At 50.6% G+C, this 20,029-nt stretch overlaps 1 protein-coding gene across 2 annotated transcripts in view; it reads left to right on the plus strand.

Annotated features, from left to right (window-relative positions):
- The window catches only part of BMP7 (bone morphogenetic protein 7), a 98,797-nt gene extending 93,582 nt beyond the window's left edge, over positions 1–5,215 (plus strand). The window contains exons 6-7 of one of the 2 annotated variants that reach the window (XM_055265838.2): positions 633–743; positions 2,842–5,215. In XM_055265838.2, the coding sequence (XP_055121813.1) occupies positions 633–743; positions 2,842–2,991 (261 nt within the window). In that variant the 3' untranslated portion in view covers positions 2,992–5,215. The remainder of the gene's footprint in view (positions 1–632; positions 744–2,841) is intronic. The other variant, XM_055265839.2, reaches the window with a different exon arrangement.
- The last annotated feature ends 14,814 nt before the right edge of the window (positions 5,216–20,029 follow it).

Below are 20,029 nucleotides of genomic sequence, written 5' to 3' on the forward strand. Positions count from 1 at the left end.
GCGCATGGATGCCTTACTGACAGTGCACATACCTATCTACACTGTCACTGAATTCTCACCCGGAGCCCGCATGGGGATGCCATTATGAGTTATTAGCCTCTGGCAGGTGGGAACACCGAGGCATGGAGGTTTGTTTAAGGTGAACTGCCAGTGTGTGACCACCTAGTGGGGGTAGAACTGATGATTGCCTCACACCAGAGGCTCCTTCCTGTGCCACCTTCTGTCCAGAAGACACAGCCATGGATGTCCATTTTAGGATCGGCCAAGCCCCATGGGCTTTCCTTCATTTTTATGTTTTTTTAGAAATGGGGTCTTGCTCTGTCACCCAGGCTGGGGTGCAGTGGTGTGATCATAGCTCACTGCAGCTTTGAGCCGTCTTCCCACTCAGTCTCCTAAGTAGCTTGGACTATAGGCCAAGACTATAGAATGGTCCTCCTTTCCATTCTTTTGGGCCCATGAGAGGCCACCCATGTTTCCTGCCCCTGCTGGGCCTCCTGCTGCTCAGAAGGCATGGTCTGAGCCTTCGACCTTGGGTTGTGAGCCTGGCGTGGTGGCTTCTGGCCAGCATGGGGGTTGGGATGCTGTGGCTCAGGCCTTCTGCATGGTTTCCCACACTGTCTTCTCCTCCTCAGGACTGGATCATCGCGCCTGAAGGCTACGCCGCCTACTACTGTGAGGGGGAGTGTGCCTTCCCTCTGAACTCCTACATGAATGCCACCAACCATGCCATCGTGCAGACGCTGGTGGGTGTCACGCCATCTTGGGGTGTGGTCACCTGGGCTGGGCAGGCTGCGGGGTCACCAGATCCTGCTGCCTCCAAGCTGGGGCCTGAGTAGATGTCAGCCCATTGCCATGTCATGACTTTCAAGGGCCCCTTGCCCCATTAAAAAAAAAAAAAAATTCAAAAATTGTGTTTTATGACTGGTTTGGTATAAAGAGGAGTATAATCTTCGACCCTGAAGTTCATTTCTTTCTCCTAATTTTAAAAGTAACTAAAAGTTTTATGGGCTCCTTTGAGGATGCTTGTAGTATTGTGGGTGCTGGTTACTGTGCCTAACACAGCACTGGGCCCTGCTTCATTTTCCAACAGAGGAAACAGGTAAACAGATGAGAAATTTCAGTGAGAGGCAGAGTGATCAGAAGCTGGCCAGCAGGATAACGGGATGGAGAGATGAGTGGGGACCCATGGGGCCATTTCAAGTTAAATTTCAGTGGGGTCACCGGGAAGATTCCATGTGATAATGAGATTAATGCGCCCAGCACGTGGCAATGCTCAGTAGGTGTTATTCCTGCTCTGCCAACAGCAACCATAATGATAAGAGCTATAGGGATTTTGTTCTTTTGCTTAGAATCCAAGGTTCAAGGACCTTGCTTATGTAGCTCCCTGCCAAGAACATCATCTGAACCTTCCCTGCCACCTGATCATCCACCCTGCCTTGAATGCTTCTAGTGACAGAGAGCTCACTACCGGGACTACTCCCTCCTTTCATTTAGTAATCTGTCTCCTTCTTTTCTTGTCCCTGTCCTGTGTGTTAAGTCCTGAAGAAAAATCTCATCTATCCCTTTCATTTGGTTCTGCTGTTTGAGGGCAGGGGTTTTTGTTTCTTTGTTTGTTTTTTTAAGCATTGATTTTCCAAAGCCCTCTCTCCCCTCCTCAGTTGTAAGCTCCAAAGCCCTACTTGGGATTGAAGGTCATTAGGCTGGAAACAGAAGAGTCCTCCCCAACCTATTCCCTGGCCTGGATGTGCTTTGCTGTGCCAGTATCCCCTGGAAGGTGCCAGGCATGTCTCCCCAGCTGCCAGGGGACACATCTCTATCCTTCTCCAACCCCTGCCTTCATGACCCATGGAACAGGAGCGCCATCGCCCTGTGCGCACCTGCTTCCATCAGTATTTCACCAGAGATCTGCAGGATCAAGTGATTCTCCAGGGATTGTGAAATGATGCGATTGTGGTCATGTTTAAAAGGGGGCAACTGTCTTCTAGAGAGTCCTGATGAAATGCTTCCAGATGAAATGAGCTGATGGCTGGAATTTGCTTTAAAATCATTCAAGGTGGAGCAGGTGGGGAAGGGTATGGATGTGTAAGAGTTTGAAATTGTCCATCATAAAACGTGTAAAAAGCATGCTGGCCTATGTCAGCAGCCACAGCCTGGAGGCTGTGAACAGAGTGCCAGTCACTGATGCTCTTGCCTGGCACCTACAGTTGCTAGAAACCCAGAAGTTTCACATTAAAAACAACAGGACAGTGGAATCTCTGGCCTGTCTTGAACACGTGGCAGATCTGCTAACACTGATCTTGGTTGGCTGCCATCAACTTAGATTGAGTGGCGGCCTCTTCCCTTAGTTTGCCTTAGTCCCCACTATTCCCTATTGTCTTACCTCGGTCTACTTTGCTCATCAGTGGCACTCCTGTGGCACTCACAGGCATTTGAGTCTGTGTGTCCCTGTCCCACATGCTCTGTAAGGTGCAGAGAAGTCCATGAGCAAGATGGAGCACTTCTAGTGGGTCCAAGTCAGGGACACTATTCAGCATTCTACAGTGCACAGGGCAGTTCCCCAACAGAGGATTACCTGGTCCTGAATGTTGGATCTGGCCCCTTCCTTCCCAGCTGTATAGTGTGAAAACCTCTATGCTTTGGTTCCCTTGTCTGCAAAACAGGGATAATCCCAGAACTGAGTTGTCCATGTAAAGTGCTTAGAACAGGGAGTGCTTGGCTTGGGGAGTGTCACCTGCAGTCATTCATTATGCCCAGACAGGATGTTTCTTTATAGAAACGTGGAAGCGAGTTAGAAGGACTCACCACTTCTCACCACTGCCCATGTTTTGGTGTGTGTTTCAGGTCCACTTCATCAACCCGGAAACGGTGCCCAAGCCCTGCTGTGCGCCCACGCAGCTCAATGCCATCTCCGTCCTCTACTTCGATGACAGCTCCAATGTCATCCTGAAGAAATACAGAAACATGGTGGTCCGGGCCTGTGGCTGCCACTAGCCCCTCCGAGAATTCAGACCCTTCGGGGCCAAGTTTTTCTGGATCCTCCATTGCTCGCCTTGGCCAGGAACCAGCAGACCACCTGCCTTTTGTGAGACCTTCCCCTCCCTATCCCCAACTTTAAAGGTGTAAGAGTATTAGGAAACATGAGCAGCATATGGCTTTTGATCAGTTTTTCAGTGGCAGCATCCAATGAACAAGATCCTACAAGCTGTGCAGGCAAAACCTAGCAGGAAAAGAAACATGCATAAAAATGGCCGGGCCAGGTCATTGGCTGGGAAGTCTCAGCCATGCATGGACTCGTTTCCAGAGGTAATTATGAGCGCCCGCCAGCCAGGCCACCCAGCTGTGGGAGGAAGGGGGCGTGGCAAGGGGTGGGCACATTGGTGTCTGTGCGAAAGGAAAATTGACCCGGAAGTTCCTGTAATAAATGTCACAATAAAACGAATGACTGAAAATGGTTAGGACGTTACAGATATATTTTCCTAAACAATTTATCCCCATTTCTCGGTTTATCCTGATGCGTAAACAGAAGCTGTGTCATGTGGAGGGCGGGGAGGTCCCTCTCCATTCCCTACAGTTTTCATTCTGCGGCTTGCAGAGGCCCAGTGTTTACCGAGGTTTGCCCAAATCCAAGATCTAGTGGGAGGGGAAAGAGCAAATGTCTGCTTGGAGGAGGGCGGTGTGTTGATCTTTGGAGGAAAAATATGTTCTGTTGTTCAGCTGGATTTGCAGTGGCAGAAATGAAACTAGGTGTGTGAAATACCCGCAGGCATTTAGGATTGGCTTTTCAGCTCGCCCCAGTGGTAGTAAATTCATGTGAAATTGCAGAGGGGACAAGGACAGCAAGTAGGATGGAACTTGCAACTTGACCCTGTTGTTAAGAAGCACCAATGGGCTGGGAATGGTGGCTCTCACCTGTAATCCCAGCACTTTGGGAGGCTGAGGTGGGCGGATCATTTGAGGTCAGGAGTTCGAGACCTGCCTGGCCAACATGGTGAAACCCCATCTCTACTAAAAATACAAAAATTAGCCGGGCGTGGTGGCGCGCATCTGTAATCCCAGCTGCTCTGGAGGCTGAGGTAGGATAATTGCTTGAACCCGGGAGGCGGAGGTTGCAGTGAGCCGAGATCACCCCACTGCACTCCAGCTTGGGTGACAAAACGAGACTCCATCTCAAAAGAAAAAAAAAAACAGCACCAATGAAGCCTAGTTCTCCACGGGAGTGGGGTGAGCGGGAGCATTGCACATCCCCCCAGTGGACCCTCTGGTCTTTGTCTGCAGTGGCATTCCAAGGCTGGGCCCCAGCAAGGGCATCTGTGGCTGTCTCTTCATTTGCAGACCTTGATCAGAAGTCTCTGCAAACAAATTTGCTCCTTGAAGTAAGGGGGAGATGGCATAATAGGAGGTCTGATGGGTGCAGGATGTGCTGGACTCACATTGCAAACAGAAGCCTTGTTGAGGGTAACATCCTAACCAAGTGTCCCAATTTGGAGGTGGCGTTTCTGACGTGGCTCTTGGTGTAAGCCTGCCTTGCCTTGGCTGGTGAGTCCCATAAATAGTATGCACCCAGCCTCCCGCCACAAACACAAGGCCTCGGGGAGGGCTAGACTGTCTGCAGACAGACAGTTTGCAGCCCTCGGGGAGGGCTAGACTTTTCTGCTTCTGTAAAGAAAACAAGGTGATCCGAGACTGTGGCCATGTGGAACCCGGTCTTGTGGGAGACTGTTTCTCCATCTTGACTCAGACGGTTCCTGGAAACGCTGGGGCTCTGTTTTTATTTTCTTTGATGTTTTTCTTCTTTAGTAGCTTGGGCTGCAGCCTCCACTCTCTAGTCACTGGGGAGGAGTATTTTTTGTTATGTTTGGTTTCATTTGCTGGCAGAGCTGGGGCTTTCTGTGTGATCCCTCTTGGTGCGAGTTTTCTCACCACTTACTGACCCAACCAGCCTCTGGTTAGCATCATTTGTACATTTAAACCTGTAAATAGTTGTTACAAAGCAAAGAGATTATTTATTTCCATCCAAAGCTCTTTTGAACCCCCCCCCCCTTTTAATCCCTCGTTCAGGACGACGAGCTTGCTTTCCTTCAACCTGTTTGTTTTCTTATTTAAGACTATTTATTAATGGTTGGACCAATGTACTCACGGCTGTTGCGTCGAGCAGTCCTTAGTGAAAATTCTGTATAAATAGACAAAATAAAAAGGGTTTGACTTTGCAATAAAAGGAGACGTTTGGTTCTGGTTCTTTGGCCTGTGTCTGTCTGTGTGTGTTGTGTTTTTCTCTCAGTTCTTGGACACTGAAGTTCTCTCACACTGCTAAGAGCTCCCTGCCTTCACCTCCACCGTGAACGCTCTGTTTAGCGTCCAGGCCTTGGGGGGAAGTGGCCGCTCGTCAATATCTGGTGCAGCTGTGTGGGGCTCTGGGCAAGAGAGATGGAACCAAGCAACACATGTGAATTTGGTAGGTTCGACTACAAAGGTCCTTGATTGAATTACAGTGCAGCTGTCAGCAGCTGTTTCAAAGAAGCAGGGGGTAAATTAGCTGTGTTTACTGCTAACATAGTTGAAAGATTTAGTCATCCCAATAAAATAGAGGCACCACAGAGAGAAAAAGGGCAGAAGGTGCACGCCCAAAACTTTAAAGCGGTGCCGGCCCCAGAGCTGACACTGTCCAGTGCAAATGATTGGGGCAGTTGGGGGCAGCTGCTGGAGCGCGGCTGTGGACGTGGATGGCCCCCAGCAGGCCTGGCGAAGGCGGCCAGGGCCCAGTGTCTCGCCGAGCATGGAGCAGCACTTGGCCGTGTCGCGTGGAGCAGCATTTTGGACGCCTTTCCGCTTTGAAGTGCACACTCAGGTCACCTGATGGCTGTTGTTGGGATCCCCGCCTGATACTTGGACAGGCCACCCATTCTTCCCCTGTTGCCCGGAATAAAGCGGCTGCTCCTAACAAGTCCCAGTCCTTGTGATTTCCAGACCCTCCCGCCATTGTCCGGATGAGCAGTTTAGCATTTGTTCCGTTTTCCAGGCTGAAGGCCAAAGCCACACACTGGAGGTCTAGATGTGGCCTGCACACAGGTCTGACTCCCCCAGCATGGTGGTGTTTATCCATGTCTTAAAATGTGGATTCACTGCCAACATGTTTTCGAATATCAGAAGATGGGGGTGAAGAAAAACTCCCCAAATCTGGCTTCTCTTGAGAATCGGCAGGCCTGGCCACTCCGGGCCCCACACACACGGCCGCTCTGGGTGGCTGCAGAGGGACAGCTGGTGCCCAGTCTCCACTGCTCCCTATTGCCTCTCTTACAAAAGGGTGAATGTCAGTTGCTGTTTTTAAAATTGTAGATGCCTATTTATGTGCATCCATGTCCCTAATGTCCCTATTAAGATCAGGAAAGTAAAGGCTAGCCTGGGAGAGCTGGGCACTTTGGAAAGGACATTCTTTTGTTACCGCTGTCCCACTTCCCCTTTGGCCCTCTGGGCAGGCCCTACAGGCATGTGCGTCTGTGGCTGTAGCACCACCAATGGCCTCACCTTTCCTCCTAATCTTCCCCCATCATGGTTTCCGCCTCTCTTGCTCATTTTCCCCCTGGAGCGTTTTCTCGTTGCCTCTCTTTTCAGTCCCGCTCACTGTCAGGCACAGAGAGGTGAAGGAATTTACTCAAAGTCCCCCAGCTAATAGTTACTGGAACTGAAATTTAAACCTCAAAACCTGGGCTCAACCCCAGACTTTCCTAAGCTGGAATCTCTCGGGGCTGCTGGAGAAACATGGGGATTCCTGGCCCGCAGCTCCAAGCCTGCCAGTGTCCGTCCGCAGTCCTGTGTGTCGGGCCCTGACGACTGAGTTCCTGGACCATTACTCAGGGCTCGGTCTCCCTCCCGCTTCCAAACTGCCCGAGGGCCTTCCTCCGTGCGCACCAATGCTGAGTGTTAGCTTCCCTGGTGGGTGGGGCCAGTGGCCAGCCTGCTGTACCGTGGACGCTGCACATGGGTAGTCCTTTCCCTCTGTCTTCTCCTCCATCGCCTGGTGACAATAGTGTGTGGACCATGCTGGGGGGCTGGGAGGGTTAGCAGTGGTCACCGGGGCCATCTACAGAGTGGATTCTCACAGGCATGTTTTGAGTCCTGCCCTCTGTTCAGATCTTTTGGAGACAGTGAGCATGTGAGTTTCCTGGGGCTGCCATAACAAATCACTACAAACTGCTGGCTGAAAACAGCACAGATTCCTTCCTGTGGCTCTGGAGGGCAGGTGTCCAAAATCCAGGTGTCAGCAGGGCTGTGCCCCCTCTGGAGGCTCTCAGGGAGGACCCTTCCCAGCCTCTTCCAGCCTCTAGTGGCTCCAGGTGTTCCTGGGCCCGTGGCTGCATCATCCCAGTCTCTGCCTCTGTCTACACATGGCCTTCTCCATCGCTCCTCTGTGTGCCTTTTTTTTTTTTTTTTTTTTTCCTTTTGAGCCGGAGTCTCGCTCTGTCGCCCAGGCTGGAGTGCAGTGGCGCGATCTCGGCTCACTGCAAGCTCCGCCTCCTGGGTTCAGGCCATTCTCCTGCCTCAGCCTCCTGAGTAGCTGGGACTATAGTCTCCTGCCATGACGCCCGGCTAATTTTTTGTACTTTTAGTAGAAATGGAGTTTCACCGTGTTAGCCAGGATGGTCTCAATCTCCTGACCTTGCCATCCACCCGCCTCGGCCTCCCAAAGGGCTGGGATTACAGGCATGCGCCACTGCACCTGGCCCTCTGTTTGGCTTTGATAAGGACACCTGTCATTGGATTTAGGGTCCACCCAGATAACCCAGGATGACCTCCTCCTCTAGATACTTTATAATATCTGTGAAGATCTAGATACTTAATGATATCTGTGAAGACCCTCTCTCCAAGTAAGGGCACATTCACAGGTTGCTGGAATTCAGACGTGGGCATATCTTTTTTGAGGCCACCATTCAATCCACCACAAGACCCTCTCCCTTTCCCACCACAGGGTTCTCAGGCCTCACAGAGCTTCTCCGTCCAGCCTCAGTTGGTCCTCACTGTTCCTGGTTGGTGCCACTGCTGCTGCCCATGCTGGGCAGAGTGAACTCTGGAGCTCCCACGGCTGGAGCCCAACCTCAGCTTCCCACTAGCTCCAACCCTTCTGACGTGCACTGCTGGGGGGCACTCTCTGCGAGGGGGCTGGCAGCTGGACGGGGGCTCCAGGCCAGTGTCCCCCATCCAGGAGCAGGTGGCCATAAATAAGGATAACCACGGTGGCTTGGGGCAGCCAAACTGCAATGTGATGCCCTTTCTAGGAGCAGGGTGGGATCTGGGGACAGCACAAGCTTCCTCTTTGGCCGGAAGTGTTCATTCTTCATCTGCTCACTCACTAATTCATTGTGTGTCCACCGTGCACCAGGCACCATGGAGGGCAGTGGGTACAGGTAACAGGTGTCTGCGTTTAGGGGAGTGGGTCCTGATCAGGGCATACAGCAAACAAACAGGACCCAGCCCCACGCCAGGATGGCTGTGGCCCCTCCTCCATCCAGAAATAAGACAAATTGTTATTTTTGACTGTGTTGGCATAAAGATGAATATCAACCAGGAATAGTTATATTCATTTGTTCTGACTTTAAAAGACATTAAAATATGTTTGTGGGCCCCTGAAAGTCCCATGGACCCAGGCACTGTGTCTACCGTGTTTAGTGGAGAAGCCAGACCTGATCGAGCCATTTAATGCCAAGGAATGACATGTGTCGGGAAGCCACAGCATGTAGGGGGACAGGGAGGACAGGGTGGTCAGTGACAGACCCTGAGAAAGGCCCTTTCAGCTGAGACCTGAATGCAGGCCACGTGGGCTGTGACAGGGGCAGAGGTACTGCAGGGAAGAGCTCTTCCACCTAAGGGAGGAGTGTGTGCAAAGGCCCTGGGGTGGTAGGCGGGAGGAACAGTGAGAAGGCCATGTGGCTTCCAAACAGGGAGGCAGGCAGGACGTTAGCAGAGAAGAAGCAGGCTGGTTGTGCATGGCATTGAGGACCACAGAGGGACCCTGGGTTTCATCTAAAGTGCACTGGGGGCCATTGGAAATGCAGAGACCAGGGGAAGCCATGGTGGGGAGGGTTAAGGGTACCCGGAGGAAGCAGGGTTCCAATCCCACCTTGCACCAATCAAGCTGCTCCCCCTTCCTCCTCCTCGTCCTGGGAGTTTGCTCTCCAGAGACTGGCTGTGGGATGGGTGCACAAGCCCACTCTGTCCAGTGTTTAGAGTGGGAAGTGGCACCCAGTCAAGGTTGTATGTGGAGGCGGCTGAGAGGGCAAACACTGACTTCCCCTGGGGAAGACATCTGCTGCCTTCTTATTATCTGGGACAAAGGAGAATTCTCATGCCACCAGGCAAGAGGCAGCATGTGCTGGGCAGAGGGGCCAGGGTTGGCTCCAGCTCAGAGCCCAACCCAGTTACTTAGTCAGCTGTGGGACCTTGGTCTTGGGCACCTTATCACCTTCTCTGTGCCTCAGTTCCTTCATCTGTGACATGGGTATGGTGCCTACCTATACTTAGGATATTTAAGAGCAGCTGCATATAACAGAAAAACCCCAAATAATAGTGGCTTAAAGAAGATAAAAGTTTTTCTCTCATCTAAAAGAAGTCTGAAGGTCAGCCATCCAAAGACAGGATGGTAGTTGTCTTACTCTGCCCCTAAGGATCTCGGCTTCTAATTTTCTGCTCTGCCATCTTAATTCATGGCTTCATCCTCACAACCCACCTCATGGTCCAAGATTGCTGCTGGAGCACCAGTCAGATCTGTTGTATTAGTCTGCTCTCGTGCTGCTGATAAAGACATACCCGAGCCTGGGAAATTTACAAAAGAAAGAGATTTAATGGACTTTCAGCTCCATATGGCTGGGAAGGCCTCAAAATCATGGCAGGAGGCAAGGAGGAGCAAGTCACATCTTATATGAATGGCAGCAGAGAGAGCTTGTTCAGGGAAACTCACGTTTTTAAAACCACTGGATCTCATGAGACTCATTCACTATCATAAGAACAGTGCAGGATAGACCCACTCCCGTAATTCAATCACCTCCCACCGAGTCCCTCCCACAACACGTGGGAATTGTGGGAGTTACAACTGAAGATGAGATTTGGGTGGGGACACAGCCAGACCATATCATCTGTGTTCTAGATTTATGTGCTTTCTTTAAGCAGCCAACCCAAAGATCAGACGCAAAAGGTCCACTTACCTTTCATTTAGCACAAATGCAGTCACACTAAGCTGCAAGGGAGACTAGGAACTATAGGTTTTTATTCTGGGTGACACTAGGCACAGCCAAAAATCAGAAATCCAAGTCCTATTGCCAGCAGAATTTTAAAGACTTTGGCAATTACCTATCTGTATTAGTTTCCCATGATTGTAACAGTTACAATGGACTTAAGTGGTTTAAAACATCACCCATTTATTCTCACAATTTCCATGGGTTGGGAGTGCAGGTGTGGCCTCCCTGGGTTCTCTGCTCAGGATCCCACAAAAGCTAAGTGCAAGGTGTCAGCACTGTGTTCTTATCTGCAGCTCAGGGTCTTTGTCCAAGCTCATTCAGGTTTTGGCCAAACTCAGTCTCTTGGAATTGAAGGACTGAGGCCATCTTCATGCTGGCTGTCAGCCAAGTCATTTCCAGCTCCTGAGGCTTCTCTCAGGTCCTTTCCATGTGGCCCTCTTGCAACTTGGCAGCGAATCCTTCAAAGCCAGTGGGAGAATATCTCTTACTTCTTGTAAGGGCTCACCTGATGAGGTCAGACCCACCCAGGATCATCTCCCATTGTTTAACTCCAAGTCAGTTGATTAGGGACCTTAATTACATGGGCAGAATCCCTTCACTTTGGGGAGCAATACCCACTGTATTCATTCAAACGGTGGAGATTATATGGAGGGCAGAAATCTTTGAGGCCCTCTTAGAATTCTGCTTCCCACAGTACCTAAGCTACACTACACACTGCAGGTTGCACTAAGAATAAAGTACCTGGTAGAGAGGAGGTGCAAAATAAAACAACAGGGACTGCAGTGGAATCCAGGGGCCTCCCACTAAGCATCCCCCCACCCCATCCGATGATTTCAACAATTTGAGGCCTGAGTTTTATGTGCTTGGCGTTATTATCTGTAGGCCCCCAATTCTTTATAGAGTCAACTGTCACCCCAGTTATCCTACATGTGCCTGGGAAGGAGGATGGGGATGACTGGTCTGAATCTTTGCAAAACACAGTAAAAGCTTCTGAGCCTCCCCTCTGGGCCAAGGACCCTGCTCGAGGCATAACAAGTGCTTCACACTTGATCTCACTCACTGAACGCTCACAAACCTGAAAGCTGTGCCACAAACTGCCTTTGCACCCCTGTGGACCAAACAGGACCTTTAAATGTTTGCTGGGCTGTGTCCTCACAACCCCAGGGGGAGCTGTTCACACAAGCGTCAGTGGAAACAGCTCCTCCAAGGTGGGGCGGTGCAGACGGGGTCCTGGGCAGCCCTAGGCCGGGGCATCTGATGGCAGGACGGACCCTCTCGCACGGGACCCAGCCCTTGTCAGGGCCCAGCCCACACTGGGGTTGGTGCCCATCTATCCCTAACAAGGACACTCACGGTGACCTCCTTCGGACATGTTTTTCTTCTTGCCTGTGGATCAATTCCTCCTGGCTTAGACCCCTCCAGGACTCTGGTGCTGATCTCTCTTGGTCTCAGATTTGAGGAGATAAAAATAGAAGAGGAAAAACACAGAACTCTCCAAAGATTTGGAGTGGCTGCAGCCATCTGGATGGAGGCAGCATGCACCTGGGCTGGAAGAGCCACGGTCCCTTGACTGAGTCTCAGTGCTTCTCCCAGCCCCTCTCAGACACGGCTCTCATGGTAGACGAGATGGGGCCAGATCTTAGGCCCGGGACTCTGCAGAATGCAAGGCCCAGAGCTTGCCTAGCTCTGAGTGGCTTGGAGACTGGTGTAAGGACTGAGGGTGTCCACAGATCACCAGCCCACACCGGCAGCCCGAGTTGGAAGACAGGTACGAACCGGCCAAGAGTCCCTCAGGTTCTGTGCTCAAGAGGGCCTGGGGTTGGGTTTCATGCTTTTGTTCTAGCTGCCTTGAATTTATTCATACCTTCTGAACAAGGGCCCCGCATTTTCATGTTGCCCTGGGCCATGCAGATTCTCTAGCTGGTCCTGTGCCCAAAGGACAGAGCAAGGACTCAGAGTCCAATTCGGCGTCTGCCACGTTCATCATTCAACAAGTCCGTCTTGAGCACCTGCGAGCTGCAGGCAGTGTTCTGGGCAGAGGGATAGGCTGGGGTCAGGAGGAAGGGGGTACCCGGGCTCTGGAGTCAGTGGGGAGGAAGCCCAGGCTCTGGGGTCAGGAGGGAGGAGGCTCCGGGCTCTGGGGTGACGTGTCCCCCTGCCTGGACAGGCTCCTGAGTGCATCGTCAAGGAAACCCTCAGGCAGCGGCAGGTGTGTGACAAAGTGGGCCGGGCGCGGTGGCTCACGCCAGTAATCCCAGCACTTTGGGAGGCTGAGGTGGGCAGATCACCTGAGGTCAGGAGTTTGAGACCAGCCTGGCCAACATGGTGAAACCCAGTCTCTACTAAAAATATAAAAATTAGCTGGGTGTTGTGGTGCACGCCTATAATCCCAGCTACTCGGGAGGATGAGGCACAAGAATCTCTTGAATCCGGGAGGTGGAGGTTGCAATGAGCCAAGATTGTACCATTGCACTCCAGCCTGGGTAACAAGAGCGAAACTGTCTCAAAAACAAAACCAAAAACAAAAAAAGTCGCCTGGGCAACATAGTGAAACCCCATTCTACCAAAAATACAAAGGTTAGCCAAGTGTGGTGGCATGTATCTGTAATCCCAGCCACGTGGGAGGCTGAGAGGTAAGGATCATTGGTCCTTAAGGCTGCAGTGAACCGTGATTATGCCACTGCACTCCAGCCTGGGCAACAGGGTAAGACCCTGTCTCAAAAAAACAAAAACAAAAGGATTAACAAAGAATCCCTGTAGGAAATAAAATTGGCTCAAATTAGGACCAACCGAAGGCGGAAGGTGGAAGAGAAGGGGCTGGGACGTGTACAAAGTTGTGTAAGGCGGAGTGCACGGAATCCATGTAAAATGCCCCCAAGCCTAAAGGGATGAGGGAGACCCCGAGGGAAAGAACCAGAGGAGACCCTTCCTGGGGAAAGGCAGTAAAGCTGGAGAAGAGAAGTCAGCCTTGTCACTAGTGACGTTAGGGTTTGGAGCACTGTTTGTGTGGGGCCATCGTGTGCATTGTAAAGTGTTTAGCAGCAGCCCTGGCTTCTACCTACCAGATACCAGTAACATCCCCCAGACATTGCCATGTGTCCCCTGGGGGACACAATTACCCCCAGTTGAGAACCACTGCAGCAGAAAAGCCGGAGTCACACGATAAGGCTGGAGCCTGAGGCCTGGGGCGAAGCCCGGGGTTTCGATGGTTGGGGTCCACTTACTCAAGGATCTTCAGGTGGACAAGTGAAGGAGCTGGGGTTGAACCCTGTCCTGCCTCCTGGAGACCCCAGTGACATCCAGCTTGCTGGGCTGGCCATCGGGAGCCTGTGTGTGCCAGCATCTGCCTCCTCATGAGAGCTGCAGGGACCTACAGGAGGCTGGGAAGGGGCATGGAGAGCTGCAAATTTATTGAAGGGAAACTCCTATAACAAACAAGGCCACTGGACAAAGGACCTTGTGTGTCTTTTTAAAGGAACAATTTGGAGCCTTTTGTGAGCTGCGTGACCACAGGCACATCACGTAGTTCCTTGAAGCCTTAGTTTCCTCTTCTGCAAAATGGGCACAGTCATAATAACCTTCTAGGTTGCTGGGGTCATTCATTAAGGTGATGTCAGCAGAGCATTTATCACAGAGCTGGCTTATTGAAGCTGCCACCGTGATCTGATGACACTAGGGTCCTCTGCTCAAAGTCCTCCAAGGGCTCCCCCCTCACTCAGGTAAAATCACCAGAAAGGCCATACAGGACACACCCCCGCTCCCCGCTGGCATTGGTTCTGCCTCCTCCAACCCAGTCTTCATTTCCTATGACTGCTGTAATACATGACTGCAGACTTAGTGCCTTAGAATGACACATATTTATTTTTTTAAGGTCAGACATCTCGGAAGAGCTGGCTTCTTCGGGAAGCTCCCAGGAACCTTGCCTTGTCCAGCCTTCTGGGCACCCCCACTCTTTGGCTCACAGCCCCTCCCTCCATCTTCACAGCCAGCACTGAAGCATTCCCCTCTCGTTCACATTCAGACCTGTGCTCCCGACAGTCTTGTCATCTCTCTCTGACCGTCTTACGGGAACCCTGTGATGACATGGGGCTCACCCACATATTTCAGGATAGTCTGCTCATCTCAAGATCTTGAACTCCATTGCACCTGCAAAGTCTTTTGTGCAAGGTGTGATATAATAAAAAATAAATATTTGGTCCTGGCACAGAGTTTCTAAAACCCCTGGAATTTCCTCAGAGGGGTGATGGGAGCATCGATTGTCACTCAGACCAATCCTCTCCTGACCATACCTGAGTTTATGCTAATTAGGTAACACTTGAATGGCCAATGGAATCAACCCTGTGATTAGAGGGTTAGAACTTTCAGCCCCACCTCCTGACCCTGGGGAGGGGAGAGAGGCTGAAGGTTGATCTAATCACCAATGGCAAAAGATTTAATCAGTCATGTATACCCCTCCCTGAAAGAAGGGGTTCAGAGAGCTTCCAGGTTGGTGAATGCAGGTTGGTTCTGGGACCAGGAATGCTGTTTCTGCAGACAGCTGCAGGGCTATTCCCTCGGCTTCTTGAGGTCTTTGTCCAAAGTCACCTTGCCCAGAGTCTTCTGACCCCTGTTGACCCCTGAGTCTCCTCCTGACCATCTCTTTTCCCATGTCACTTGCTTTCTCTCCTTAATACTGATTGTCACCCAACGATGGAATGCCTTACAGAAGACTGGAGAGCAGCAACTTTGTCCATTTTGGTCACTGTGTGTCCCCAGTTCCCAGCATAGTGTTTAGCACACAGCAGAGCTTATTTGACATGTTTTGATGAATAAATGTCATTCTTGTTACCAACAGGCTGGAAATCAGGACACGTGGGCTCTGCCCCTCACAGTTGAGTGACCCTGGGAAGGGCCTTAACCCTGGTCTTCTGGGCCTCCCACTTTCAGGTCAAGGTTACAGTCAGGGGCCTGTGGGTGGGCTTCATCTGATTGGCCCCTTCGGTAGTGCTGGGCGGCATCTTTGGGTCATCAGTGAAAGCGTTCTCAGGTGTGCCCAGGAGCACGTGCCCCCACAGAGCAGTGACCTTACCTGCTGACCCTCATCCCAAACCCTGTAGCTGTTTCCTCTGCTCTTTTTTTGTTCTAGAAAAGGAAGTGGCTTTAGGAAGGAAATTACGTGTGATGAATCTGACCTTAGATGCATGTTTGCTCAAACTCACATCATTGTTTAATGCCACAAGCAAGTCACTGAGTAACAGACTAAATAATTCCCAAGAAAAGTTTATATATGTGTGTGTGTGTGCGTGCATGTGTGTGTGTTGGCAGGGGGTATCTGTGGGGATGAAGGTGGAGATGGATGGTGGGTGGTGACTTTGGCCACAATTTGCTCCAAGGTCCACACCCTTGTACTTGACCCTCGGTGGTGCATATCTAACACAATCAAATTATAGAAATGCTGGGCCGGGTGTGGTGGCTCACACCTGTAATCCCAGCACTTTAGGAGGCCGAGGTGGGCTGATCACCTGAGGTTGGGAGTTGGAGGAGACCAGCCTGACCAACATGGAGAACCCCCATCTCTACTAAAAACACAAAATCAGCCGGGCATGGTGGCACATGCCTGTAATGCCAACTACTCAGGAGGCAGGGGCAGCAGAATCGCTTGAACCCGGGAGGTGGAAGGGTTGCGGTGAGCCAAGATTGCACCGTTGCACTCCAGCCTGGGCAACAAGAGTGAAATTCCGTCTCGAAAAAAAAAAAAAAATAGAAAGAAAAAAGAAATGCTGAATAAAAACGGTTTTGAATGCTAAAGCCAGCAGAGAAATTACATATTTGAGCTCTGACCCTTCCTAACAGAATCCAGATCTGTGGCATCTCTATTGTGGGAGGTTTTAGCCTCTTACACATTCCCTCTCACCAAGAGTTAGGCAGCAATGTCTTTGTCCTTCCACCTTGCAAGGTCACCCCGACCTGTGGGTGGGTCACCCAGAGGTGCTGTGAGTGGGACAGAAATAGCTGCTCTGAGCAAATGCCTTTCCCAGCAGTCTCTGGGGAGGATAATATTCCAGCTTGGCAGAGCTCCTCCAGCCCTGCAAACAAGTGCTGGTCTCTGTTTGACCCTTATTTAGCGTGTCGATGAAGGAAGGAATGACAGATGACTCAGGCCCCAATCCTGGCCTGTCCTTTGAGTGGTCCCTAAAATAATACCATTAGTGGGGCCAGGCACAGCTTCTTATCTGTGGAGTGGGTGCACTGATAACACTGAGCAGGTCCTCACGGAAGCCCTGGGTGAGGAGGGGTAGCAGCTGTGGGCCTTGGACGTGTTGTGAAGGTCTTTGCCTCCTGGCTGGCCTGCTGATGTTCCGAGGGGTATAAATAGTCCGATGGGCTCCACGTCTGACTGTGCAGGCATGGCGGCAGTGGCGGAGCCTGGCACACCTGGTATGTGACACCCAACCAAAGCCACGGTGCACAGACACCTGCTGCTGCCTCTGCCACCATGTCCTCAGCCAGAGTGGGCCCTGTGAACTCCTCCTCCCAGCCTTAACCAGCTGTGACCTCCTTGTCCGTGTTTCAGGGACAGGGATATTGAAGGGTGCTCACCTTCAATATCGTGCCTTAAGCATTTCTCTGGCTGCCCACAGTTCATCATCAGAATGCTTCTTTTGTTCACATTTATTATTCTTGGTCCTAGATTTGGAAATAAAGAACAGCACACAGGAAAAGGTAAAAAAAAAAAAAAAAAAAAAAAAGTTGTCCTTAAATCTGACCTCTCCTTCCACTAGATATTAGCTATACTTATTTCTAGACTTTTTTTCTATCCATACTTACATTGTTTTGCTGTTGTTTTAATATAAAAGGGATTATACTCAATTTTTGTAGCCTTCTCTCTTCACTTACTGAATCACAAATGTTGTCCTGGGCCCCAGACCCCCCTGCAGCCCCGTCTTTGATGGCTGCCTGGACCACCTGCAGGAGAAGCCCCTCAGAAGATGGGTCCCTGGAACCTTTGTGCAGATTTGCTGAATCTCAGGAGTTCACTCAGCACATCGTTCACTCCCAGCTGCCCCAGCAGGAGCTGTGCAGAACCACCTTGGAGGCGAGCTCAGAGGACACTTCCTCACTTTTATAACGAATCGTGAGCACTCTCTCCTCGCTTGGCCAGCAGAGCCTGCCCTTCTGGACACGTGGACGTCTTCATTGCAGGGTCCTGCTGGCCCCTTGACATCAACAGGCATGAAGCTGCAGCCATCCTCTCCCCTCCCCAAGTTTCAGGCACCACCATCTCCTAGTCTCTTGAGACTGGCCCCTGGCTTCTCCCTTTACCCCAACCTCAATCCCATCCAATCAGCTCCTCATTGAGAAGTCCAAGTGGACCCTCTTCTCCGGCCTCACTGCCCCCAGCCCACTCCTCAGACTCCATCCCAGCCTCTTCCTTGGCGGTCCCCCAGCTACTCTCCAGTCCTCCGTGCAGCTGCATCTTCCAGATCCACCTGGCACGGCATCTCCTTCTGCCTCAGTGCCTGGGATTCATGACCTTGGTCACAGCTGGGTTTTGGATAGAAATAAATAAGTAAATACAATGGAAGAAAAACACATGAAATGTTAATATTGATTATATTAGGTTGGTGGGATTATAAGTGTTTATTTCCTTCTTTATGATTTTCTGTGGTTTTAAGACTCTCCAATGAGTACATACTTATAGCACCAGAAAAATACATATACATGAAATATAAATATATAAAGTAAAAAATATGTAAAAATTGAAAATATATTTTCAGCACAAAGACAATTTGGTGGCCTCCTATTGCCTTCATGGTGGGGTCTCAAATGGCCCGGAGACCCCGGGGCCTCTCACACCATGGTCTAGCCTCATCCACCCACCGCGCGGCCTCATCTCCCAGGCCTCTGACGCTCCTGTCTGTTCAGGGCTTGCTTGGCCCCAGAACCTGACTTGGGCATGTGCCTTTCCACGCCTCTGTTCTGTTGATCAACGTGTGACTAGCCCTTTCAACATCCACACTCACAAGGACTCACTTAGCTCCTTACTCTGTGCCAGGGACTGTTCTAGAAACTAGCATGCAGCAGGATGCAAGACAGACAAGGCCCCGCTCTCAGGGCTCGCCGTCTGGGAGGTGAGACAGAGGAGACACCATCTGCCAACACAACCAGACAAGCCCAAGACAGCCCACCACAAAGGAAGTGCCGCTCAGGAGAAACAAGCCCTCTCATATATTTACAGAGGAGTGGCGATTGTGACAATGCTTGGGGACAGTTTTCAGAGGTGGCTCCTCTGAGAAGGTGACATTTCAGCTGAGACCAGAGCAACAAGGGAAGTCACCGTTAACCAAGTCCCCACAACCCCTGTTCACAGGGGAGCCATGATCCCTGTTTATGTGATTGTATTTTATTTTTAATTTTCTATTGAAATGTGATACCCCTACAAAAGAGCACAACATTATAAGAATGAATACTCCCAAAGTGAGCCCTCCACACCTGAGAGAGATGAGCAAACAGCATCGCAGTCCCCAGAGGTGCTTTTGTGCCCCCCACAGCTTTCGTCCCCTCCTCTGCAAGGGTAACCACTACCCTGAATTCTCACCCTGCAAATGGGTTTTGCCTGTTTTAGGAAGTTATGTTAACAAAATAACATAATATATGCTCTTGTGTGGCTGAAATTTTTCTCAATGGTGTGTTTGTGTGAGGTTTACCAATGCGGTTGTGTTTCCTGTAGTTCATTCATTTTCATTCCTGTATAATATTCCATTATGTGAATGGAGCAAATTGGTTTCTCCATTCTACTGTTGATGGGCATTTAGTAGTTTCTAGCTTCTTGCTAATGAGAAAATGCTACCATGAACATTCTTGAACACATCTTTTGGTGAACATATGTCTGTGATTCTGTTGGGTCTAATCCTAGAAGTGGAATAGCATAGCTGGACCATAGGATATGTAAATGATCCACTTTAGTTGAATCTGCCCATTAACTATTTTCCAAGGTGGTTGAAACTTTTACACCCTTACTAGCAGCATGTGGAAGACACATTTGCTCAACATCCTTGCCACCATGCGATACTGTCTTTTTCATTTTACATTTTCTGGTGAGCTATTTTATTGAATTTTGCATTTACTGATTTGAATTTGTTTGGGGGGCTTCACAAACACACGTAAGTATATGAGGATACGGTCAAGACTAGAGACAGAAAAGGGGCAAGCTCTCTGCTAGTAGTTTGCTGCCGTGCATTGCAAACCTTCCGTGAGCCAGGTGTGGCCTGAGCACTTCCATCCTTTATCACAGTCCAGCCTGCAAGGGAAGATGCTGTTATTGGCCCCAACTGACAGTGGGGGCTGAAACCCAGCCCAGCTCCACTCCCAAGGTGTGTGTGGGGTCACATCTACCCAGAAATGTAGGACCCTTCCTCCTCCCACACAAAGGCACGGGATGGGCTTATCGACGGCCCAGGAGAAAAGTGGATTGGCCCAGAGACAGTAACTTGCCAGGGGCTCACAGCCCAGTGCAGGGTCTGAGGCCAGATTTGTCCCACCCCAACTCCTGCTGCTAACTCCTGCACTATTCCATCTGTTGGAATGGTTCCCCTGCCCAGGTAAGAGAGAACCTGGATTCTACTCCCACAGACCAGCAATTTGTTTTTCTCCTCTTGGCTTCTGCTCCAGGCCTTGAACATCACAAACGTGGGGCCTCTTGATCAGAGAACTTGAACTGGAACCCAGGCAAGAGCCTCGTGCCCAAGTCTGGATGTGGATGAATTAAAATAAAAACAAGTGACTTTACTGGTAATCCACTGAGCGCAGCATGAGGAGGAGAT

The sequence above is a fragment of the Symphalangus syndactylus genome, chromosome 24 (genome assembly GCF_028878055.3).
Source record: "Symphalangus syndactylus isolate Jambi chromosome 24, NHGRI_mSymSyn1-v2.1_pri, whole genome shotgun sequence".
Taxonomy (NCBI): Eukaryota; Metazoa; Chordata; class Mammalia; order Primates; family Hylobatidae; genus Symphalangus; species Symphalangus syndactylus.